Consider the following 27,338-nt stretch of genomic DNA (forward strand, 5'->3'; position numbering starts at 1 on the left):
ATAGATGAGATGGAAAAAAACATGTTTTCAAGAAAGTGGCTTTGTAAAAACCATTACAAACCTGAATCCAAAGCCACAAACCTAATTTGTTTCTTGTTCTGACCAGAGTAAATGCAAGGTATAGCCTTCTCTTCCTTCAGCCCTCCTTCTAGCTTTTTCCAATAGTGTTGTCAGGGTAGACTTGCCAAAGTGCGCCGTGGAGAAATTTTATTTTCTATAATAATTATTCACCATATTTTAGTAAATGTTTCACACTGCTGTGAAACAAAATTGAAATCAGCCCAGTGGAAAAGTGAGCAGGGAATAAGGTCAACCTGGAATAGAGGGTAATAACTAAAATGAGCGACTGTGCAGGCCAGATTGTGTGTTCACTGAAAGTGTAGATACTATTCTCCAGTGTATTTACTATGCTGTACATGTGTTCACATTTTTCAAAAAAGAAAGAAACCCCAAAATGAGGTAGCTTATTTATGAAATGTAATTAAACATTATAAACTCATCAAATTAGAAGAGAATAGGTATTAAATAGAGGTTCTAATGTATCTACCTTTTAAAATGTATATAAAAATTAATATTCAAATTGTCAGGGTTTTCCTAAGAACAATGGACTTGTTTAATTAAGTTTATGATGCTGAGGACAGTATTTCTTATTTCTCAAGACTAGCTCTTTTTAGCCACAGACCAATATAAGTGGACGAACTAAAGCACAGCAGTGGCTACTCTTAGATGGTTGATACACATCACACTTAAGACATGATTAATTGGTTAATCACAGCTTAAGTAGTGACCTGGTCACACATTCATTCAATGAATGGTGTGATAAAATGAGAAATAAGCCACAAAGTTATCACACAAAGTAATAACTTTGTGTCTGATTCCTATCACACCTTCAGTTGAACACATGGCCAACACTCCCAATCTCTGGAGGTCTTCAAATCTCCTGCGTGCTCCAGAGGCTGGGAGAGCCTGATTAGGATTCCTAGCCAGAGGAACACAGGGAGCTAAGCTTGCTACTTGCTGATGCAGGGGGAGCCCAAGATCAGGCTACTGATAGGATTTGATCCTTGATTTCACAACCACGCTTCCTGCATGCATGTATGGCATGGAAGGAAGTGCAATTGCTGGGATCCCACAGCAGAACCCATCTTGCCTTTAAATTAAATCTGTCACTGTTCTTTGAGATAAAACCTTATGCAATAAAATATATGCCTTCACTTCATAAAATGTAAGTTAATTTCATTTTATATTCTTTGAAAGTAGTTCAACCACATAGCTGGCCCTCCCCTTGCTACAGGCTTCAGATAAATAGAAACTTTGGTATTTGGGAAAGCAAATACTTCCTTTTGGGAAAGAAAACAAATTAAAAGCTACAGTTCAGATTCAAATGGGGCAGAACTCCAGATAAGAACTCCAAAGTCAAAGAGCAACCCTTTGTTTCTTTATAGTAAGTGGGTCCTGCTCCTAGTCCTGCCTCTGCCCCTGCTCACCAAGCCTCTAGTGACAAGTCACAGCTGGGCAGGTAAGGAAATATCAGAAAGTTTTTTGCCTTACCATATCACTATTCCACTAAGCTGAACAACACTAGGTTAATTACCATTTGTTCAGCTTATAGTATAAGGTCCAACAAGGCTCTTGGGGTGATCTCATTTTGCCCTCTCCCTAGAACAAGATGCTGAAGACTCCCACCTACTCATTTGCTTTCCTCCCCCTAATGACACTGTAAACCTGGGATAGGCAACCCCTGGCCCACATGCCCAAGCATGGCATGTGAAGACATTTTGCTTGGCATGTGTGCCTTGGGAAGAACAGCCAAGGAGCTGGGATGGCCCAAACCTTCTTACGGCAGTAGACCGCAGCTCCTTCCCCACCATCTGCCTAAAGATGAGTGTGCATTCTCCACTGGCAATGAGCCAGGCCAGGACTTCATGGACTTCAGTGCAGCTACTTGCAGCCTCCCTGGTGCCTGCTGCAAGCAGCCTAGGCTCTGTGGGAGGCATGGACTCGTTGGGGTGGATGGCGGGGAAGGGTTCAGGGCTGCACTGCTACAAGGATAAGGCACCTTGCAACTCCTTCCCTGTCCACCCCTGGCATGCCAACATCTTAGAAGTTGAGGTTGTGGGTGTTTTTTAGCACTCTGACCAAAAACATTGCCTAACCCTGCTGTATGCCACATTGAAATGATTCCACATTACTCTGGGTGTGGACAGACATAACAACTAAAACGTTTCCAAATAAAATACACTCACAAACGCTCCAGAAAGGAAATGTTTCAGCTGGTGGGCACACGTACACCCTCGTGTTCTACTGTTTGGAACATTTCAAAATGCTGCAGCTTCTTCCAGCCAGTATTGGGTAGGGGGCACTTGGACAGGCTGCAGCAACCAGCATCTCAGCTCCCCTCAGCAACTGGCATCTCAGCTTCATTTCCTCTCCCTTCATAGTGATGGAAGGTAAAGGGAGAGGAGAGCTGAAACCAGAGCAGTGAAGTACAGGATGTGGGGGGAAGGAAAGAAGCAGGAGCTGTCCTCAGCTTTAGCTTCAGCCCCAGCTGGATTCCTATCAAGCAGCTCCTTATCTAGCACCTGGGACCTGAGGATATACTTTTAAGTATCTTGAAATGCCTTCTCTCTTGGGGTCCTTAAAACAACAGTAGGAAGAGTAGTGCATATTACTAATATCACCAGCGTAAACACTAACAAATAATTCAGACTATGCAAATCATGACACTAACTTAAAAACTTCCCCTCTTTCTTACTAATTGAACTTCAGTTACATAGCTGGGCTCTACAACTGTATGACAGTTGAAATTTTCATATGGTCTCTAGCAGATGGGATTGTAGGTTAAATAACATATCTCAGATATGTATGCAAAATGACTGATATGAATTGGCCACATTGCATGGGAAAAGTGCCCTCTCTCCTGGTAATGAATGGAATGGTGTTATTATACTAATACTTCTTCACCACTATTCTCTTTGTTTTGCTATTCTGTTCCATTTCACTACCTTTGAAAAACAACTAGTCATTAGCCTTTATGATGGCCAAAAATTAAATGAAAAATGTTGAGATTTAAATTTCTTGTGTTCTTCCATTTCTCGCCCAATTGTGTACCAGATATTAACATAGCCAAAAGGAAACAAAGAAAGACATATCAGTTATCCTTGCTATGATAATTCACTGTTTTTCCATCTCTTTAAAGAGAAGTACTGATTTTCAATGAAATCTGGTTTTCATTTCATGACAATACATATATTCAGAAGAAGCTGAAATTCAGCTTATTGTCACTGGGTACATCTCCACATTCATTAATGCAATTTGCTAAAGTGCATCCATTGTGAGGAACTAGAAAAAAGTGCATTTGGGTTTTTTGGCATGCTTTGATGCACATTAAAATAGGCTAATGTGCATTAAAGTGCACATGTAGATGCACCCACTGTTAGTTAAACCACCAAAATATAACATATTTTTGAAAGTGAATGTCATATATTTTAGCTTTCTTTTAACTCATTACTCAAGTTTACCTCATATCTTTGTGTGTGTGTTTTGCTGCTAGTTAGTTATTTCTGTCATTAAATAATGGTGGAATATTTCCCATGGCATTCTAGCACACAGAAGTAAGTAGGTAATCATCAGAAAGATATTTTAAATACACCTTCACTATTTCAAACAACTCAGCTTTGACTTTTTTATTTAAATTGAAGTGTGAAAATGATTTACATTGTTACAACTCTAAATTCATTGGTAGTGCTTTTTCCTTGGTAACAGAAAGCCAAATAGCATGTTTTTATTTGCCCCTGAAGGAAATAATGTTTTTAAGTGTGTAATCATCCTCCTCCAACCTTTGGCAATATGAAGACCTAGGAATACAGAATGTCATTTGAAATGTAGTACATGGTGTTGATCTCTGAATATCTTTGCTCAAAACTAGACTTTTAACAATCATTACAGTTTGATAAGAAGCACTGTTTTTACTGGATGTCCTCAATGGATGTTTCACCTAATTAAAAACAACAGCATTAGATTTTAAATGTAGTTAAGATGAGAAGTAATTGACCTGAAACAAAGCAAAATTTCTGTTTCACACTTGTGCAGTACAATGACTAGACAAACACAGAAACTGTATTCAAATCTGGTGGTCAGTCAATAGGAAATATGATTCTAACTGGCTTTATTCAATTTGTGGATTATGATTCACTTTAATGTAAAGGTGATTGTATACTGAAACATACAAGCATGCACCTATTCACAGAGGAAATGTCTTTGGCTTCTTAAAAATAACTCACAATATTTTTTATTAATAAATTTATTCACCCTTGGAAGGTAAGTAAACAGCTGAATGGAACTGATTTCCAACTTGCATAGACTGGTGAAGTCAATGGATGTGTGACAGTTTATACCACTTGAGGATCAGTTCCAAAATGCCCAAGAACAATTTGTCTCACCGCATATGTACAACTCCTTCAGCTGAAAAAGACCACTATAAACATGCTATGGCCCAATAAAACCTTCTAGTCAATACTATATATGATACTGGCAACATAGTGTTTGTTAACAATTTCTAAAAGGCCCTAGTAAAAACCAATCAATTTACCTTGATAGACAAAATGGAAACCTCTGGCAGATGCTCCACTCTTAGCACCGAATCGCAATAGAATCTGATTGGATGTGGCCAAAGGCAAAGTCTCTCCTATAAAAGTAAGGGTAAGGGGATAAGAGGAGGGAAGGACACAATTTCAATTTCAATTTCAAACTCAAGCTGGAGACTTAGACAAAGAAATTACATTTGAGCAAAATGTTTGTTTAAAATTCTGACAGACAATATTATCATTTTTCCTCATTTCATTCCTTCATATTTTACAGAGTTATCTTTGCCATTACCAGTATAAAGACAGTCACAGACCAAATAATTTTATTCTGTAAAACTATATTGTATACACACTTCCTGACATTTACTGCAGCTGTTGGGATTAGTGCTCCAGTAAGTGTCTTGCCTGCAGAATCTATTACTGTTTTGGACCATGATTATTATATGTTTTTGCCAGGGTTTGTTTGTGGGTTGACAGCTTCTTCTTGCATCCCATAGTGCACTAAAGAGTTGAAAGGATAGCAGAGGGGCACCAAGCTGTTTCTAATGTATATAGTTTAAAACATAAGTGAAGTAAAATAAAATTGTCTCGACTATCCTATTCTAGTGAATCTTCTTCTGCCTATGAAATATACACATATACATTAATAATAAAATTAAATAGACTTTCTAAAAACAATTCAATTTCAAATAATGCTGGCTCATCATCTGCCATGTTTTATTCTCCTCTCAAGGAATTCACTGCAAATTTGGCAAACTAATTTAAGAAGCCATACATGCTCAAAATATTTACACAATTTTCTTATTAGCTAAATACATTCAGATCTTGATAGAAGCTTAGAAATGAAGAGTTTGATCTTAAATAGTCTCGGGCTATGGGCTGAGGAGGGAGAGGAGGATCCACATAGTCAACCAAAGACTGCGGCGCTGGTGTCATAGGGAAGGCTTTGGCTTCCATGACCACAGCCCGCTCTTTGGCGAGAGAGGCAGCGAGCTGCTGGGAAGAGATGGCCTCCACCTCTCTTCCCTGGGGAGGAGGCTCTTCTCAGCCAGGCTGGCTGACCTGCTCCACCGGGCTTTAAACTAAGCCCGCTGGGGGATGGGGGGACTACTGCCACTGCTGACCTGCAGAGCGACCCTTGCAAAGCCAGCGGACCAAGGCACTTAAGGGAGACCACCCCTGCCTCAGCCCTGGCACAATCTGTGGGCAAGGCAAGAGCCCCCAAGGGCACACTTGCCTGCCTGTGCACTAATGCCAGGAGCCTGGGCAACAAGCAGGAGGAGCTTGTCCTCCTGCTCACTGCAAAGAAATATGATGTCATTGGGATAACGGAGACCTGGTGGGACTCCACCCATGACTGGACCACGGCTATAGAGGGCTATACCCTGTACAGGAGGGATCGTGTTGACAAAAGGGGCGGGAGTGTAGCTCTCTATGTGAAGGAAAGCTACATGTCCCTGCAAGCTGATGTTGGTGACCGGCATGGACAGCTAGAGACCCTCTGGGTAAAAATTCGTGGGGAATATGGCACAGGGGACACAACGGTGGGAGTCTACTACAGACCTCCCACTCAAAGTCCTGAGCTTGACCAGGAGTTCGCCCAGGAACTGACTGAGGCCGCTTGCTCCAGGACCTTGGTTGTCATGGGTGACTTCAATTACCCGGACATCTCCTGGGAAGATCACTCAGCAAAATCCGAGCAGTCGCAAAGCTTTCTCTCATGCGTGGATGACCTCTACCTGACTCAAGAAGTCTATGGGCCAACGAGAGGCAAAGCACTGCTTGACCTGGTACTGGCTACGGGGGATGACCTAATCGGCGACCTAGTGATCAATGGGAAGCTGGGTGACAGCGACCACGAGCTGATCACCTTCACCATCCGCCGTAAAGCTGGCAAGTCAGTCAGCAGCACAGAAGTCCTTGACTTCAAAAAAGCCGACTTTGAAAAGCTCAAGAGGCTAGTCAGTCAGGCCCTCAGGGACCATGACCACACGGAGATGGGAGTTCAAGAAGAGTGGTTTCTTCTCAAGGAAGCGATCCTCAATGCACAAGCTAAATCTATTCCTACACAGAGGAAAGGCAGCAAGAAGGCACGGCAGCCCCCCTGGCTCTCCAGGGACCTAGTGGACCTCCTCTGGCTAAAAAGGAAAGCCTACAAAGGATGGAGGATGGGATTCACCTCCAAGGAGGATTACTCCGTGCTGGTCCGGTCCTGCAGGGAGCAAACCAGGAAAGCCAAGGCTGCAACTGAACTCCAACTAGCTTCAGGCATCAAGGACAACAAAAAGTCCTTTTTCAGATATGTGGGGAGCCAGAGGAAAAGCAAGGGCAATGTTGGACCCCTGCTAAACCAGATGGGGCAACTGACAACTGATGCCCAGGAAAAAGCCAACCTATTAAATAGGTACTTTGCGTCAGTCTTTCATCAGTCACATGGGATGCCCATGCCTGCTATGGGACAGGGAAATCTGGGTGAGGGGGATCCCCTACCCTCCATCAATGCTGACCTCGTGAAGGAACACCTTGAGAAGATGGATACGTTCAAGTCAGCTGGCCCTGACAATCTGCACCCCAGGGTACTCAAGGAGCTGGCGAGCGTCATAGCCCAGCCCCTGGCATGGATCTTTGAAAACTCCTGGCACTCTGGTGTAGTGCCCAAAGACTGGAAGAAGGCCAATGTGGTGCCGATCTTCAAAAAAGGGAGGAGAGTGGATCCAGCCTGACTTCTATCCTGGGGAAGATCCTAGACAAGTTTATGAAGGAGGCCATCCTTGAGGGACTGGCCCAGGCTAACATTCTAAGGGATAGCCAGCATGGGTTTGTTGCGGGTAGGTCTTGTTTGACCAATCTCATTTCCTTCTATGACCAGGTGACCTATCACCTGGATAAGGGAGAAGAGGTTGATGTCATATATCTTGACTTCAAAAAAGCTTTTGATCTGGTATCCCATGTTCACCTCTTGGCCAAACTGCCCAGTTGTGGCCTTGGCTCCCCCATGATCCGCTGGCTGGGAAATTGGCTCTGTGGTCGGACCCAGAGGGTTGTGATTGATGGCAGCCACTCATTGTGGTGCCCTGTGACCAGTGGGGTCCCTCTAGGCTCTGTCCTGGGACCCATACTGTTCAACATCTTCATTAACGATGTCGACATTGGAGTCAGGAGTGGACTGGCCAAGTTCGCCGATGACACCAAACTTTGGGGCAAAGCATCCACGCCAGAGGACAGGCGGGTGATCCAGGCTGACCTGGACAAGCTCAGCAAATGGGAAGACGAGAACCTCATGGTGTTTAACACCGATAAATGCAAGGTTTTCCACCTTGGGAGGGAAAACCTGCAGCACCCTTATAGGCTCGGCAGTGCTACGTTGGTTAGCACTACAGAAGAAAGAGACTTGGGGGTCATCATTGACCACAAGATGAACATGAGCCTGCAACATGATGCTGCGGCTAGTAAAGCAACCAAAACGCTGGCTTGCATCCATAGATGCTTCTCGAGCAAATCCCGGGACGTCATTCTCCCCTTGTAGGCCTTGGTGAGGCTGCAGCTGGAGTACTGCATCCAGTTTTGGGCTCCACAATTCAAAAAGGATGTGGAGAAGCTTGAGAGAGTCCAGAGGAGAGCCATGCACATGATCAGAAGTCAGGAAAACAGATCTTACGATGACAGGCTGAGAGCCACGGGACTCTTTAGCCTGGAAAAGCGCAGGCTCGGGGGTGATCTGATGGCCACCTATAAATTTATCAACGTGACCACCAGGATCTGGGGGAACGTCTGTTCACCAGAGCGCCCCAAGGGATGACGAGATCGAACGGTCACAAACTGCAAGACTGTTTCAGGCTGGACATAAGGAAGAATTTCTTTACTGTCCGAGCCCCCAAGGTCTGGAACAGTCTGCCAGCGGAGGTGGTTCAAGCACCTACATTGAACACCTTCAAGAGTCAATTGGATGCTTATCTTGCTGGGATCCTATGACCCCAGCTGACTTCCTGCCCTTTGGGCATGGGGCTGGACTCGATGATCTCCCGAGGTCCCTTCCAGCCCTAATGTCTATGAAATCTATGAAATGTTTGTATGTTTGTAAGGTTGGCTTTTGATTATGACAAGAGTGTATATCTTGCTTGTAGTTATATCAGTGTATACCTAGAAATCTTATTTAGATTTCTTAAATGTGTTGATTTACAACAGTTTAAATAACTTGGTGCAATAGGTCTGATGCCCTTCTCATTGAGATTAGTTTTATTCTGTTGTAACTCCAGTCATTTCAATAGAGATCCTCCTGATATACACCAATGTAAATGAGGTATGAACCTGTCACATTAATTCTGCTGGAATTAATATCACTGGAAATAAAAAAAAAAATTGCAAGTTTTATTGCCCTTCAATCATTTAAAAATATCTACCACGAAAAATGAGTATTGGTTTTGACTTTGTTGATACGGATGTGACAAAATAAAATTGGATGTTCAGATAAGATTAGTTCTGTTTTATTAGCAATTAAAAACTGAACATTTTATTTTATAGCTAGATGCCTGCAAATATCATTAAAATTAATTTTGATTTTTCCCTTGCTACCTAAGTAGATATGATTCAATCAAAAAGATTACTTTATTTTTCAACTGCGAATATGTTTCTCATTAATTTGCCAAACAGATACACGATCAATTGTTCCAATAAAAGATATAATTCTAATGACAAAAACTGAAGCCACAAATTCTAAACCAGGAAGAATGACAAACAATATATTCTTAAATTCTTAAATATATGTCAGTCATATATTATGACTGAATTATGTTCAGTTTTTAATTGCCAGCTGTTCAAAATTATACAAATGCAATTATAAACTTGTTTATACGTTTCACTTTAGATACTTAAACCCCAGAAATATGCGTGGAAAGCAGAGAGAAAATTCTACCTCCACTAAAAGCCGTAAGAGTTTGTCATTGACTTAACAAAAGGCCCAAATTTCAAATTCTCTTCCTCACTGATCCCAAAAATATTTGTGTTTAAATTAGACTCACAAAAACATAGCTGTGCAGCTTTACAGCAATATGGAATCATTAGATCATCTAGTTTAATCCACAGTATAATACAGGCCACCAAATTTTCCATGCAGTTATTCTTGCACTGAGCTCAATAATGTGAGCTAGCTTAATGAGTACCTTCCAAAAAGGCATCCAGTCTTGATTTAAGTACTTTAAATTATGGGACTAAACAATTTCCCTTGGTAGTATACTCCAGTAATTTACAGTTACACCTTTACTGTTACTTCTGCTTACCTTAGAAAATCTGACCCATAATGCGCTGTACATCCATGCTTGGGTCACATGAATGATTAATACTTATTTTTACTTTTTTTTTTTTACCTGAATGAGATCCAGAGAGTGAGCTGAGAAGTCTAGCCTGGGGGTTTTCTCCATCAAATAATTCTGCCACATCATTCAGTGCTGTCTGGAAATAGGCAAACTGTCCAAAAACAACTGCAAATAATAAGAAAAAGTAAAGAAGTCACTCATTAAAAAAAAGCAAACAAAACAAACAGAACAGTTTTGCTCATCCTAGTCATTAATTGAATCCTGGATGGGTTGAATCCTTATCTTGCAGGGAGATTCTCTCAGTTTAATTTTTACTCGAAGAGTTCATCAGATATCCACACCATTACTTATTACTTAATTTACTTTTTACTACTTTTTTATTTCTTCCTTTCCTTTTTTCTTTTTTTTTACAGTACCGTGTTTAACAAATATAGTGACACTTTCTAATGTGATTTTTATTTTTATATTTTCAATTAAACTCTGTTATACTTTCCCTAAAAGATGAGGAGTTTTGGGCTTCAAAGACCATCACTGGTTTAGCAATATATGCTAAATAATAATAATTCAATAATAATAATAATTCCAGTTCCTGATATTTGTGAGCCTTGCCCAAACAGAATGATTGTTTTGTCCAGATGGGGTGCCTAGGTTCTTTAAATAAAAAGCAAACAAAAAAGAAACAGCTGAACACCTCCAAACAGCAATATAGAAAGCTCAGGAACACTGAATAGAAGCAGCTAGAAAGTGCTAAGCACAAGGATCTGTCTGAACTACCCTTCACATGGGTTTAAATGTTTGATTCACATTGAATATTAAGGCTCTCTATTTGTTTGGAACCTGATTCTGTTTTTAAAAGAAGGTAAATAGCAGGTGGCGGCGCTTGTGTTCACCTTTCACATAACATTCTAGTTCTTACAGCACTCAGGTTGGCAAGGGAAGACTACTTTGGGGACCCTCTTCATCTCAAGTTGCTTCAAATCATTTGCCTCTCTCTTCACAAAAAAGTTAAGCTGCAGCCAGATAAAAACTTAATAAGGATTATTTAGATAAGGAAGAGGCTAAGCTGAAGGATGAGATAACAAAGGACATGGTCAGAGAGCTTTTGATGGGTCTGAATGAATTCAAATCAGTAGAGCTGCGTGAAAATGATCCCAGAGTAATAAAGGAACTGGAAGAAGAGAAATTAGAGGCAATGATCTTCATGAAGTTTTGGGAGACAAGCCAGGTACCAGAAGGCTGGAAAAGAGCCAATGTAGTGCACCTCTTTAAAAAAGACAAAAAGAAGGCCCGGAGAACTACAGACCAGTTAGCTTCACTTCAATACCTGGGAAGTTACAGGAGGAGATCTTAAGGAAGGCCCTTTGCAATCATCTGGAGGAAGAAAGGATGATCACAAGAAACCAGCATGGATTTATGAAAAATAAATGTTGAGCCCCTAATGTCTATGAAATCTATGAAATCTTTGAAATGTCAAACAAACTTGATCTCCGTCTTTCACACAGTAACTACTTGGATGGATGAAGGGAATGCTGTGGTTATGGTGAATCTCGACTTCAGCAAGTAGCTGGACAAGGCCATGTGACCTTCTCATAAACAAGCTGGAGAAATATGGAATGGACAAAACCACTGTAATGTGGATCCAAACTGGCTCAATATATGCAAGCAAAGACTAATTATTACCCGGTCCATATCAGAATGGCAGGAGGTTTCAAGTGGAGTCCTGCAGTGGTCTGTCTTGGCCCTAGCGCTGTTCAATATGTTTATTAATGATTTGGATGCTGGCACAGAAAATTTATTGAGCAAATTTGCATATGACACAAAACTGAGAAGGATTATGAACATGCTGAAGATCAGAACACAATTCAGAAAGATTTTGACAGATTGGAAAGCTGTGTTAGAGCTAACAGGACGAAATTCAATGCAGACAAATATAAGGGGCTACACCTTGAGAATAATAATAAAAATACAGATATAAAATGGGTGACATTTGGCTGGATAGCAGTCTGCAGTGCGATACAGCTGCACAAAAGGCAAATCCTGTTTTGGGTGCATTAATAGAAGCACTATATGAAAAACGTTGGAGGTGACAGTACTTCTCTACCTGGCACTGGTTAGGCCTCGTTTGGAGTACTGTGTGCAGTTCTGGGCTCCATATTTTGAAAAGGACATGGACAAGTTAGAGGGTCCAGAGATAGTTCTTCTTTATGGCAGCCCTTCAAGTATTTGAAGACTCCTATCATGTCCCCTCTTAAACATCTTTTCTCTCTTATTGCAGGATGTGGACCAATGGCTTGCAGTTGTTTGACCTTTGGCAGGTTAGGATATTACGTCTGGTTTGTGACACTAGGGTTTAGATTATGAATTCTATATGATGTTTTGGAAAGATATAATTCTGCCTCATTCAGGGGGGTTGACTGGATGACCTCTGGAGGTCCCTTCCAGACCTACTTCTCTATGACTGAAACTCACATGTCCACTTCCTAGGTGATTGCCTTAATTGCAAGGGTATGGGATAGCAGCTGGGTAGATTGAAATCAGAACACTGCAGCTAAGTGCCATATAGCTAGGGTCTTTCTTGCTCATTGCTTTATAGGCAAATAAATCCTACCCATATCCCACTTAGGCAACTTCAGAACCAACCTGGACCTTGATTTGAGTTATTGCCATTTGTTCTGTTACTTCTCAGAATAAGAGAAAAGATGAATTGGAAAGGAAAGGGAGTGAATTTATTTAAGTTTTTATTACCTAAAACTAACACTAATAAAGCATGAAAGTCTCATCACATAGTACTTTCACAAAGTAACACTTAATAGCACATATCCCTGGTAATGCATTCTATATTAATTTGAGGACCAAGTCATAAATGTATAATCTGTGGCTTCATATTACTACTCATTTTAGCTAAAACAATACAAAAAATATCCTTATATAATAGAAACATAACACTCTATTATCAGATTTCATTTATTACCATGTTTAATTTTCACTTCAGTAACAAGCAATTTGAACCACATCAACAAATATTGCAATTTATTATAATCCACTTCTGTATGTTATTAGTTAATACTTAATAGAGTTTTAAAATTTCTCCTTGATAATGTATTTGTAGAAATAAAACAATAAATTAAAATAAATCCACATTTTATTTTCAAAAAAAAAATGTATTAGGTTTTTTGACTCTCTTAGGTGGATCTCACTACATGTAGCATTACTGCATTCACTTAATAGCCTTCCTTGCAGCCATAACAACAAAACACATTTTTACATTTGTTAGGCTTAATGAAAGCTGAGGCCTGGGACAACTACTGATGAGATTATCTTCCCACCCTGATCTTCATGCATACTGCAGAGGACACACATTTTGGAAAATGTTAGTGCCATGAACTAAAGCCTGTGTCCCACTCCAAATTAAACTATGTACTCAGTCACAATAAAAACACTTGTTCTGGTTCTGACTTTTGTGAAAAGTACGTCCAAGATGCCTATAGAATTAGAGCTTAACGTCCCAGCTTTGATACCATTATAGTTAACATGTTTCATGTTTCTGCCATGTCCTACTCACATTTTGGTATTTTTTTCCCTTAGAACATTTGTACAAAACTATATCTCTCTCGGATTAACGGCCACTAATTATTTACCTCATGTTTAGGTGTGGTAACGAACTATACCCCTGAATCAACAAAACTGGTTTATATTTACCAATAAGATTATCACCTTCTAATAGGGTAATGTCTTTTAAGCAAATGAATTGTACTTGTGACTACACTGAGATAGAGTATGTTTCCATGCTATAATAGTAATTAACTGGTGGGGCACCTAAAGCCTTTGTCCATAAACCTCTTTAACCATTTAAAGCAAAATAAGGAGATATATGCCTACTTATATTTGTTTTAACTGGTCCATTGCTACTTGAGATAAATAAAAATGTTTATCAGTTATTTTATGAAAATATATGCATCTGTGTAAGGAAAAGTAACGTGCACTTGAGGATGGAGAAATAAGGGCAGAAGTTGAAGGATTATGCGGATTGAATGTGAGTCTTCAGGCATAAATATACGGCATACATTTCTACTGATTCCAGAAAAATGTTATACTTGTCTTACAATAGGATACATCTGTCTCAATTACTACTAATTGGTAGTTCTGTTGGTGCACAGTTTTGAGATCCTGATATCTAGTTATATTGTAAATGGTTCAAAATAGATTTTAAAAAAGAAATACCAGTTTGATAAGCTAAATAGGATTTCTTTAAACTGCACTGACTTCAAACAACACTATGGACCACTATGGTGTATTCACAGCACAGTACATACTGACTGGGTTTTTTCCTATCTCCCCTTTCCCTAATGCCTATGTTAGGGGCTGCATGAAAGCAAATAGTCATTTTACATCAGCTACATGCCAAGCAGTCCAGATTATTTTTCTAAAAATAAGGATAAAATAAAATAACTATATTTCCCTATCCTAGAGCGCTAGTGCAAGAAACTTTTAATAATTAATATTTTAATTACATTTTGGAAAATACAAAGTATTATTTAGCCATCAGGTGGCACCACACTGAAGCACCCTTCTGCCCCAGCCACCCCCATCAGAATCTGCACAAACATTGTTGCAATGTGAAGAACTCTGCTGAAGTAAACTAACAAACTCTGCTATAGGATAGTACTTATAAGATAAAGAATTTACAAGTAGTATCCTACATCAGCGTTTGCTAGTTCACGGCAGCCTAACAGGATGGCACATATAGATGCGGAGACTTTACCATGCAGCTAATTATGCAACTCAGCAGTAAACATGCTATGTAGGAATGCCCGTTATGTGAAGCATTAATTTGTCCAATGAATATTCTAAATTATAATCCCTTATATGATGATTTCTTGGTTTTTTCTCCATTTATTTAAAAACAACCAACTCCAAAGAAAACAGTTTCATAGGAGTATGACAAGATTGGAACCAGGTAAGAATACAAATAACCAGTTCTGAATTTATTAATTTTATTTCACTATTAAAATAGGAATACATGGGGGGTTGGGAGGTGTTGTTTTGTTTTGCTTCCTGTAAAATTTTTCCATCTATTTGCCTCTAAGACTTGTGTGTGGAAAAATGCCAAAGAAAAGGATTGCTATAAATCCTTGGCAGCAGAAAGAGATTACACACAATTTGCAATCTGCAGTTCACCATTCTCACCATTCTCTTTTGCAATAAATGGCTTAACAAGACACTTGAAAAAAGCTGACAATCATACATAAATATTTTAAAGGATGGCATTATTAAGATGAATGAGTTGTTAAAGCAATCAAGAAAAGTTTACAAGTAAAATTAAAGTCTTATCTTCATGATATTCAAGGAAAAAATGAACATCTGAGGCAAAATTCTACTCCATTTTAACCAAATACATTAAAAAAAAACCCTCCAGTAACTGCAGTGGCATGACTAGGAATTTATGCCATCAAACTAGGAATCAGATATGGCACACAGATGAAAATAATGAGAAAACATTTGTAATAAAATGTTAGTTTTGATATACTAATAAAAATTTCTTTCTTCTGAAAACTTAAGGTAATGGAGTTTAATAAAATAAACCAAGAACCTTTACCTGATTGGTTTATATTGTTCTGGCATCATACAAAATGATTGTTGTGAATACAGTAGGGTGGATATATATAACTGGTTGGATCGTTGTACTCAGAAAGTAGTCCTCAATGGTTCAATGTCTATTTGGGAGGAGGTATCAAGTGGGGTTCCCCAGGGGTCTGTCCTGGGTCCAGTATTGTTCAATATCTTCATTAATGATTTGGATGGTGGATCGAGTGCAACTGTGTTGCAATGGGGCTGATTTCTGCAGCAAGCATTGTGTGACATCACTAATGGGATTATGCTCTTAAACCATATAGCACAAAACGCAATTTACCTAATTGTCCCCTGGTATAACTGTATAAAATGCAGTGGAGTTACATCCTACCAAAAAATCCTGCATATTGATACATGAAAATACATGTCTTTCAGCAATCTAATAGTAATCAAATGTAGGAGGGTTATAACAATAGGGTAATATTACTCTCATTTTTCTAGTAAAATATTGTCTGTTTTTAAGGTGCCACCAGTATATAGGGTCATAGGATCAGAGGAAAGTAGAATCATAGAATCATAGAAGTAGGGTTGGAAGGGACCTTGTAGACCTTCAAGTCCAACCTCCCACCTGAGCAGGAGAAAAAAACTGGGCTCAGGTGACTCTAGCCAGGTAGGCATTAAGTCTCTTCTTAAAGACCTCCCTTGGAAGTTGGTTCCAGATCATAGCCGCCCTAACTGTGAAGTAGTTCTTACAGATGTCTAATCTAAACCTACTCTCCAACAACTTGTGGCTGTTATTCTTTGTTATGCCAGGGGGCGCTAGGGGAAACAAGGTCTCTCCCAAACCCTTCTGGTCCCCTCTAGTGAGTATAGATGGTCACCAGGTCCCCCCTCAGCCTTCTCTTGTGAAGGCTGAGGGGGTTCAGGTCCTGTAGTCTCTCATTGTAGGGTCTGCCCTGTTGTCCCCAGATCATGTGGGTGGCCCTCCTCTGGACCCTCTCAATGTTGTCCACATCCCTCCTGAAGTGGGGCGCACAGAACTGGACACAGTACTCCAGCTGTGGCCTGACCACTATGAGGTAGAGGGGGAGGATCACCTCCTTGGCCCTACTTGAGATGTACCTCTGGATGCACGACAAGGTCCCATTAGCCCTGCCAACCATGACCTCGCATTGGCAGCCCATGTTCATCTTGGAGTCAATAATGACTCCGAGATCTCCTTTCTGCCTCCATGCTCTCAAGAAGGGAGTTTCCCATCTTATAAGTGTGCTGCTGGTTACTATTGCCCAAGTGCAGCACCCTGCACTTGTCAGTATTGAAACGTATCCTGTTTTTGTTAGCCCACCCCTGTAACCTATCCAGGTATTGCTGCAGTCTTTCCTCCCTACTACTGTGCTCACCTCACCCCAAATTTTGGTATCATCAGCAAATTTAAACAGGTTGCTTTTCACTCTGTCATCCAAATTGCTGAGAAAGAAATTGAACAGCACGGGCCCAAGGACTGAGACCTGGGGGATTCTGCTGCTCACTTCCCCCCAGGTCAAATATAACCCGTCCACCACCACCCTCTGAGTATGACTCTTCAGCCAATCTGCAATCCATTTGACTGTGTAGGCATCAATGCCACAGTCGCCTAGTTTTTTAATGAGGGAGATGGTGTCAAAGGCCTTGCTGAAGTCCAGAAAGACTACATCAATGGCGACACCTGCATCCAATGCTTTTGTGACCTGATCATAAAAGGCAATCAGCTTGGTCTGACATGACCTCCCCCTAATGAAACCATGCTGGTTGCCCTTGAGCATCATCTCTGAGGCCGGCCCATTGCAGAGGTACTCCTTGATGATCTTCTCAAAGAGTTTCCCTAGGATTAAGGTAAGACTGATGGGCCTATAGTTGCCCAGGTCCTCCCTCCTCCCTTTTTTAAAGATGGGGACCACATTGGCTATCTTCCAATCATCTGGCACCTGGCCTGAGCACCACAAGAGCTCATAAAGCCAGGCCAAGGGCCCTGCAATAACCCCTGCTAGCTAGAAAATGGAGGTGAAGAATTAGTTAAAGTGGTCTGCTTTCTCCTCTGGTGCAACCACCAGATTGCCCAGAGTATCTTGCAGGGGCACCACGTTTTCTGGTGCTGTCTTCATCCTCCCTATATATTTGAAAAAGGACTTTTTATTATCTTTGATCTTGGATGCTAGTCCTAGCTCTATGTGCGTCTTAGCTTTCCTGACAGCCCCCCTAGAGGCCCGAGCAGAGGAGGTATACAGAGGGGGAAGCATCCCCCTTCCACTGGGTGTACACCGCCTTTTTGGCAATCAGGCATTCCTGGATGCCCTTGGTGAGCCGGGGGGCTTTCAGGCACTCTTGCCCCCCTTGCTTCTTGTTGGGATAGTCACCCCTTGGGCCCTGAATATGGTCTCCTTAAAGAACGACCACTCATCTTGGGTGCTGAGTTCCCCTGCTCTTGAGAACCTCAGCGCCTCTCCCACTAACCTCCTCAACTCGTTGAAGTTGGCCCTCTTGAAATCTAGGGGTACCACCTTGCTGCAGGCCCTTGACACCCTGCACTGGAGGGACTTCATAAAGTAAACTAGTCCAGACCCTTGCTCAAGGCAGGGTCATCCCTGACTAAACAATCCCTGCCAAATGTCTGTCTAACCAGCTTTGGAAAGTTTCTAAGGATGGAAAATCAACAACTTCCCTAGTTGCACTTGGGCCTACACTAGCCCTTTCTGCTGAGCTCCCTGGCTGCAGCTCCCATCAGCAGCTCCGGGAGCCTGGGCCAGATGTGCCCCAACAGCTGCGCCTCAGCCCCAGCCATGAGATGCAACACAAGTCATGTCACCACTAGCCACCAACAGCAACAGCTCCTCCCTGGGTGCAGAGTGGCTGGGGACTCACATGCCACACCCCACTATCTGAGGACACTGCCCAGAGCTGCACGCCATCACCACCAACTGGGACCTAGAGGAGCCACAGGCCACACCAAACCTGGCCACATGGAAAGGCCTGCACTGAGTGGAGGGTCCTTTGCACCCTGGCCCTGCCCCTGGCACCTAGCCCCTGATCCCCCTCTCTGCCCAGCCTGACTGCGCTCACCTGGTCCTGGGCATACAGGGAGGTGGGAAACAATGCAAAACTTTATTAAGCAGCCTGTGCCCCCATAGATAGCTAGGCATCGGCCTCTCACGTGCTTAGGAATGCATCAATGCTGGCGGCAATGTCTTCCTTGGATGCAGGGGGCAAGGACATGTAGGACAGCCACAGGTAATCCTGCAGGTGATGGTGAAGGTTGTGGGAAAGCCCATGCTTGCCCTCCATACCACTGATGCTCAGGGTTCTGTGCCGGATGCACAGGTGTGGGAAACCATGGAGATCAGAAACAGCAGGGCGCAGTGTGTTGGGCACCATTCAGTCTGCAAAAACATCTCCTTGTGCATCACACACAACATGCGCAGCAGGGGCATGCTTGGGGTGCAGCTAAGGGGGCTGAGCTTTGGGCTTCTCCTGGGAGAGGCCCCCTGTGGGGTGGGCGGGTGCAGGTAGCTCTTCATCCCAGTTGTCTGGAAGCTCCATGCCCTCTGATCCTTGGTACTGTGGGCTGGGTGGCAGCACAGGATAGCAGCTAGCCTGCAGGATTATGGAAGGAGTGGGTTTTGAAGCTCTGCCAGGAGCCTGGCTTGTCCCAATCTGGGAATGGGGTGGGGGATGCAGCCTGCCAGCAGCCAGCACCCAGTGACCCACCTGCCCCTGGGGAGTGAGTGAGGATGAGGAGCTCCACCATCAGCTACATGGTCCCAAGCAACTTAAAATGGTCCCTGGGCATCTATGCATGCCCAATCCCTGAGCTGAGGCTAAGCAGCAGATGACCCCAGTACAGAGCATCTTATCTACATCAGAGTGCCAGGAGTTTTCAAAGATCTGTGCCAGGGGCTGGGCTATTATGCTCACCAGCTCCTTGAGTATCCTGGGGTGCAGATTGTCAGTGCTGGCTGACTTGAAGGTATCAAGCTTCTCAAGATGTTCCTTCATGAGGTCAGTATTAATGGAGGGCAGGGGATCTCCCTCACCCAAACCTCCCTGTCCCATAGCGGGCATGGGCATCCCATGGGACTGATGAAAGATCGATGCAAAGTACCCATTTAATAGGTTGGCTTTTTCCTGGGCGTCAGTTGTCAGTTGCCCCATCTGGTTCAGCAGGGGTCCAATGTTGCTCTTGCTTTTCCTCTGGCTCCCCACATATCTAAAACAGGACTTTTATTGTCCTTGATGCTCAAAGCTAGTTGGAGTTCAGTTGCAGCCTTGGCTTTCCTGGTTTGCTCCCAGACCAGACCAGTGCAAAATAATCCTCCTTGGAGGTGAATCCCATCCTCCATCCTTTGTAGGCCTTCTTTTTAGCCTCAGGAGGTCTGCTAGGTCCCTGGAGATCCAGGGGGGCTGCTGTGCCCTCTTGCTGCCTTTCCTTTGAGATGGAACAGACTTAGCTTAGCTTGTGCATTGTGCTCCAATGTGGAGCAACCACTCTTCTTGAACTCCCCTCTCCCTGGGGTCATGGTCCCTTAGGGCCTGACTGACAAACCTCCTTGCCTTGCCCACAGATTGTACCAGGGCTGGGGCAAGGGTGGGCTCCCTTAAGTGCCTTGGCCCACTGGCTTTTGCAAGGGTTGTTCAGTGGGCCAGCAGTGGTGGTAGTCCCCCTATCCCCCAGTGGGCTTAGTTTAAAGCCCGGTGGAGCAGGTCAGCCAGTCTGGCTGAGAAAAGCCTCCTCCACAGGGGAGAGAGGTGGAGGCCATCTCTTCCCAGCAGCTCACTGTCTCTCTCGCCAAAGAGCGGGCTGTGGTCATGGAAGCCAAAGCCTTCCCGATGACACCAGCGCCGCAGTCTTTGGTTGACTATATGGATCCTCCTCTCCCTCCTCAGCCCATAGCCCAAGACTGGGGGGATCAACGAGAACACCACCTGTGCCCTCAGACCCTTTAGCCCCGCTCCCAAATCCCTGTAGCACCTCATGACCCAGCTGGGAGTACTCCGAGCCATGTCATTGCTGCCCACATGAATAAGGAGCATAGGATAGTGGTCTGTGGGCTGGAGGAGCTTAGGGATCAGCTTGTGTTGAAATGAAACAGCTGGTGAAATTTCATACAACCTTACCTGTTAGCCTTTCCTGGCCAGACAAGCACAGAATCATAGGACCATAGAAAACTAGGGGTGGAAGAGACCTGAGAAAGTCATCCAATCCAACCATCTGTTCAAAGCAGGACAATCCCCAACTATATCATCCAAGCCAAGGCTTGTCTAGCCAGGTTCAAAGATCTGCCATTACTAAGCATAGTTTGAGATATTAAGCAATATGTTATACAAAAACAGAAGGAACATAACCTAGCAGAAATAAAATTGTTTTTCTAAAGCTTGTTTAAAAGTACAAAGAGGCTAGGAAGGGAAGTTGCATTGTCCCTGAACAAGTTGTACCTCTGCTTGTTCCAGAACAGAAAAATCCCTGGACTGGCATCTAATTAGGTTTTAGTGAATGGCTGAATTCTCTGCTGCTTTTTTTACATTGATCCAATGATACAATCCCAGAATAGCCATTCAGATGCACTTTTGGATAAATTGTTAGTATATTTTATTCCATGCAACATTTTAGGATTTATCCCAGGAAAATAGACATGGACAACTGAACAACTGCACTTTGACTTGGGACACAATGCTTTGTTTCAAGACAAACCTGACATCTGTTTGTAGCCTAAGTCATATAAATAAAATTGTTCTGGGGTTATAGAAGGATAAGGTGGCTTATTGAGGGTAAACAACTGAGCTAATGAGGGAATGAGTGGCTTACTGAGAGTGCTTGCTGAGTACTGGTTTAGGCAATCAAAGAAAGCGAATAGTTACACAAGTGCCTGTTTCAGGATGAAATAGGATGGTGTCAAAAGACCAGACCCAAAATATATTATAAGCATGTTCTGTACCTCTTCTCTAGGCTCCTAACTTGCAATTCCTTCAGCAACTCATCCAATTTTTTTTAGTGAAAAAGCTGCTGAGTCCTTCTAGCAACACTTTTTCTGTCATACTTTAAGTAATGGATATATTAAACTGTTCTATATGCAGTTCTTTTAAGGATTCACTTTGCAAAACATATTTGATGAGTAACGGTGTGTGTAGATGAAATGAGGGCCCTAAATTGAAGCAGTGGGTTTTAAAAAACACTGCTTCAATTTAAGACCAATCAAACCCCCATGTCATGCACACACCCTGCTAACTTACTTGCTTCTTTGGCAGGGAGGGGAGGGTGAGCTGCTGGTGGGCAGAGTGGTCCATGCGCTGCAGAGGGGGGCTAGTGCTTCCCTCTGTGGCAGCAGTGCCCTCCCCAGCAGTGGCACCCACCTGTCAGCACATGGCTTGGGCAGTCCCAGGGGGCACCACAGCCATGGAGGGAAGCACTGGGCCCCTGCGCAGCTCAGGCAGGCAGGCAGTCTGGGGGGGAGGGGCGGGGAAGGGGGAAGATCAGACTCACCACTTTTCTTGGGCAGAGCTTGTTTTCCTGGGCTGCTGCCAGGCTGCCTGCAGGGCTTCCTGCAGAGCCACGGAGCTGCATAGAGCCCAGTGCTTTGTTTTGCAGCTGTAGGGGCAGCAAACTAAAACTCCTCCTCAGAGAAATTTTAGTTTGCTGCACCCCACATCACTTAAGGTCCATTACGCTGCTGAATTTCCTACAGTGGCTGGCATTAATGTGCAATACACCACCAAGGCATGCAGACACCAATGCTATTAAAGTGATGCAAAAGCATTTAACCCATTTTAAAGTGTCATGCAGATATGCCCCTCATTTCATCTACACACGGCCTAAATAATGAAGTAGGAGTCATCCATCTCCTGCCTCTTTATCTGGGATCAGTTTCACTGAACCCCCAATCCATATATTCTCTAACTTCAGTCACAGATGTGTTCGAGATGTTTCAGAAATAGTATAATTCACTGAAAAAAACAGACTATTTAGTTTGTGGTTATCTTATAAACTTTGGTGAGTTACCACATAAGTAATATTTCTTCTTGTACTATAGTCTTTTTTTCTCTCCTAGCTTCTTAGGCTTATTTATCAAAATATGACTCTAGTTTAATAAGTCATTTTGTCTTTATTAAACTTGAATACCTAGAAGTAAAATATGAGAGAGACCACTTGAAGTTTGTTTCGTAGCTACTGATTTACTGTGAGTGAGTGAACCCTGAATGAATGGTTATCCTATGATGATGAATGATGTACTCTATGAAAGTGTTCATGATGTTCTTGGATAACAGACACAGCCTGTACTTGGCCGGATTTTGTTGATTATCCTGGGGAAAAGGAGGTGAAAACTCTTGAATCTTTCCCCACCTCAAGACTACGTTTATTCTTGCTAAGCAATTTGTAATACAGTGAAAACTTCAAGCTCTTCATTTCATAAAAATCAGTTTTCTTTTCTTTAGAACTATTTCTGAGCAGTGACAGCCAATGTTAGAACAAAGATGAGTTTAACATGCCATCAAAAGTAAGCTCTTACCAAATTCCTTAGGTACCGTTATTGAATAGTGACATGTCTGCCCAGCGGTATAATTATGAGGATAATTTGGTGATAAGACCACCCCATCTGATCCGGTGTATTGTCCTCCACATGGAGCTGAAAAGAGAACAGAGACAAATGTATCATCCTTAGCCACCTTCTACTATGTATGCTATCTTAGAAGCTAAAAAACACAATATTTCAAAGTGAAATGCTTGCTGTTTTAGAGTTTTTACTACTGTTGCTATTATTGGTATTATTATTATTATAGCTACAGATATAGTGGTCATGGTTATTAAAATTAATATCATGGTTTTTAAAATTAAATTACATTAAAATGTAGGTAAATATTATTTCTGATATCTTTTATTGGAACAACTATATAGCTGGAAGAAATGTTGCACAAACTTTTGGGAACCACATGTCCCCTCCTCAGGTCTAAAACTGAACTTTTGAACAATAACATAAAAAATAAAAAGGTGTGAAAAGGAACTCAGAAGGTCAAACTGTCGCCCGTCAACAGCTCTGTGTTCTTGGTAAACTCTAGCACAGTATGCAATCTGTCTGACTCCAAAAGGACACCCCCCACACACACCTCAATCTCTGCATGAACAAGAACTGATTAGAGGGAGGACTTACAAAAGACAATGAAGATGCAGTGGGAGACACACCCGAAGCCCTCCAGACAAGGGTGATAGGAGGGAAGCAACTCCCCATGTCTCATTTACATCAGAGATGGAACTGGAAGGCAACTCATTTACATGGGAGATGGGACAGGAAATCACCTTCATTAGCATTCAGGATGGAGAACAGAGATTCCAAGGCAAGGACTGCACTGAACTCTGGGACCAGAGAAGCAGGGGAGCACTGCATGATGGGGGATCCCTGCTCTAAATGCTAATCAACCCACATCTGCACACACCCCAGCTCAGCATTTATGAGACCAGTTCTAGTAATCTGTCCTTTGTTGGTACACAAAACACTGAATATGCCGACCTGTATTGTGAGCTCCCTCAGAGTAACACCACCCATAGCCAGGAGTGATCAGTTCTTGTTATCCAGCATATGAGCTATTGTTTACCCATAAGCAAACCTAGTGTCCTCCCTTGAGCCACTGTTAGTTCTCTACAAAAAACCCTACCCAAGCTCATGTTTCTGTCCTGGTGCTTGGATGCAAAAGCTGCACCAGTTCCACTCCTTTTCTGCCTGGAATCTCCCCATTGATCATGCTGAGGGCTCCGCCTGTCTGCAAGCTCCAACAAACACCTGGAGCTTTGCTGAGTGGTGAGACCCCAACTCTTTCTCTCTCTCTGACTCCAGGAACCTGACTTCTGCTTTCTTACTCCAGGCCCAGCTTTCTAAACCAGGCTTTTGCTGATCTCTCTCTCTCTCTCTCTCTCCCCCTGATCCCAGGCAAAGCTTTCTAAACCTGACTTTTGTTCTCATACTCCAGGCACAGCTTTCTAAATCTGACTTTTGCTGATCAAACTTGAGCTAGACATCCCCAAATATCTAACTGAAAATATGTAATAGTGTAACCTGATAATAAATAACTTTTATGGTCAAGCTGATTGCTATACTATCTCTCTGAACCTCACTTACTCTTCCTTCCTCTTGACCTCCCCATTTGCTCTGTAGCAATGTTTCTTTTACTGAAGCCAAAGATCCCTGTAATGCTCAAAACTACAGTGGGGTCTGCTCATCAATGAAGTTACTACAAAGACCATTGTGACAAGGGATTGGGATATGCTGAGCTACAAGGCACAAATGAGTATAAGCTGAAAGTACTGATCAGTCTCAGCCTGCTCAGACATACCTTCTTAGTGTGTATGTATGTGTGTCTAAATGCATTTATTATTGTTCTGATGAAATAAGGGATGAACTGAGTTCAAGGCACATGAGGGTGTCAGCCTATCAATGCTGACTCAGCTCTGCTCTGTTAACACAAGTGCTTATTTCATAGATGTCACAGACATCAGGGCTGGAAGGGACCTCAGGAGATCGAGTCCAGCCCCATGCCCAAAGGGCAGGAAGTCAGCTGGGGTCATAGGATCCCAGCAAGATAAGCATCCAATTTACTCTTGAAGGTGTTCAATGTGGGTGTTTAAACCACTTCTGCTGGCAGACTGTTCCAGACCTTGGGGGCTCGGACAGTAAAGAAATTCTTCCTTATGTCCACCCTGAAACGGTCTTGCAGGAGTTTGTGACTGTTCGACCTAGTCATCCCTTGGGGCGCTCTGGTGAACAAATGTTCCCCCAGATCCTGGTGGTCACCCCTGATAAACTTATAGGTGGCCATCAGATCACCCCTGAGCCTACGCTTTTCCAGGCTAAAGAGTCCCATGGCTCTCAGCCTGTCATCGTAAGATCTGTTTTCCTGACCTCTGATCATGCGCGTGGCTCTCCTCTGGACTCTCTCAAGCTTCTCCACATCCTTTTTGAATTGTGGAGCCCAAAACTGGACGCAGTACTCCAGCTGCGGCCTCACCAAGGCCGAGTACAAGGGGAGAATGACGTCCCGGGATTTGCTCGAGAAGCATCTATGGATGCAAGCCAGCATTTTGGTCGCTTTACTAGCTGCAGCATCGCATTGCAGGCTCTGACTTACGTCTGACTGCATTTTATTGTTGCCCTGATGAACTGAGTTCAAGGTATATAAGGGTGTTAGCCTTTCAACACTGAATAACCCGGCCTGGCTCAGGTGTGCCCTGTTAATCTGTCTGTGTATATGCTTATATGTGTTTTACTGATTTGGTAGTTGGAGGAACCCAGCCCCATTGAACCTGAGTCCTGCAAGATAGCTCTACTGGGTGTGAGGGCTTGAAGAAGGGAGAGATATAGCTCCATACAGAAACATAAGTAACACAAGTAGCACATTGATGGAATTACAGAAGCCCCAGGAATGTACCCCTAATAAATGAGCACACCCTAATGTGATGGGCAAATCTGGTAACAAAATAGCCCAATGCCTTGCTACAGTTCAGTTCATCCCTGTCTAAGCAATCCCAGATGAACATTTGTCTAATTAGCACTTAAAAACTTTCAGAAATAGTGATTCCATTACCTTACTGTGTATTTTGTCCTAGTGTTTAACCATGTTAATAACTAGAAAGTTCTTCTTCCTACTTAATATCATCCAAGACAAGCCTGTTATATCTTGTTCTGTACCTTGATGACAGAGGCATGAACAGTAGGGCTGTGTGAAATTTCAGTTGCTGATTTGATTCAGCAGAAATTTGGCCCGATGCAGCATCCAAATCTCCAAATCCAAATCAAATCAGGAGACCCTTTAATCTCTGAATTGAATCGGAACCCTCCAAATTGATTCAGAGAGATTTGATGATTTGGACATAGACACAGGTTTATGTTTTTTCTATGTACTTCAAGGTACCAAGTGGCTCATGAACACTGAGATGGTGGGGCAGATGGAGTGTCCCACAGGAGTGCAGTGGGGTCCACAACATGATTGGTGGTGAACCCAGAAGTGAACTGGAAGCACTTCCAGTCCACTTCTGGGTCTGCCATAGAGCACATGAGGGGACCCTGCTCCCACCCCTAGCTTGGTAACTTGTGCCTCCTGGGTCTGGCGGGGCACCCAGGGTCCCCCTATGGCTGATCACCAAGCTGGGGGAGTGTGGGGAGGCGGTCCCTTGCGCACTGGGCGGAAGACCTGGAAGTGGACTGCAAGTACTTCCGGCCCACTTCCAGGTCCGCTGTGAAGCACACAGGGGAGGGGGAGCACACTCCTGTGGGACATTCTATCCAAATCTGAATTGAATATGGCCCACTTTGCACACCCCTAATGAACAGGTATTCAGTTCTAGAGACAAGTAATTTTGTAAAATTCTTTGTCTATGAAAATAGCTTGGAAGTTGGAGTGTATAGACATTGTGGCTCAAGAGCTACACAAGACAGCTGTCTACCCAGGGGCAACTAGAGTGCTGCTCCTTGGGTAACACTCTACCCTTGGGGGAGTTCACTGGTTGAAACCCTGGTCTGCCTCCTGCTAGGGGAGCTGTTGCTACAGACAGCCCCTCACTCTACAGGGCTGAGAAGGGTGAGGAGAATCTGTGAAAACAAAACAGAAGAGGCATTTTTCTGTGTAATCTAAATAACACAGAAAATATTGCAGCAGAGATTTACCAATTCTTCTTATTATATGTAGTATGAATAAACAGCAAAGGGAAGTACTGCGTAAAAATAAAAGTATTGGCTTGAGTACCTTAAGTTCCACATTATCGTGCTAAAAATTAGGGTAGAGATGTGTAAGTGGAATGCTGCAGTTAGGCTACTTTGTGTTGCATAGATATACCATATATCACTCTCTAGTTGGT

The 27,338-nt window shown here is 42.9% G+C and overlaps 1 protein-coding gene across 1 annotated transcript in view; it reads right to left on the minus strand.

Annotated features, from left to right (window-relative positions):
• The window catches only part of CSMD1 (CUB and Sushi multiple domains 1), a 2,270,760-nt gene that overhangs the window by 320,759 nt on the left and 1,922,663 nt on the right, over positions 1–27,338 (minus strand). The window contains exons 31-33 of the mRNA XM_090033387.1: positions 23,005–23,121; positions 9,950–10,063; positions 4,592–4,687 (exon numbers count right to left, since the gene is read on the minus strand). Coding sequence (XP_089889513.1) covers positions 4,592–4,687; positions 9,950–10,063; positions 23,005–23,121 — 327 coding nt within the window. The remainder of the gene's footprint in view (positions 1–4,591; positions 4,688–9,949; positions 10,064–23,004; positions 23,122–27,338) is intronic.

Source organism: Crocodylus siamensis, chromosome 1 (assembly GCF_052110815.1).
Source record: "Crocodylus siamensis isolate JL-2025a chromosome 1, ASM5211081v1, whole genome shotgun sequence".
Classification (NCBI taxonomy): Eukaryota; Metazoa; Chordata; order Crocodylia; family Crocodylidae; genus Crocodylus; species Crocodylus siamensis.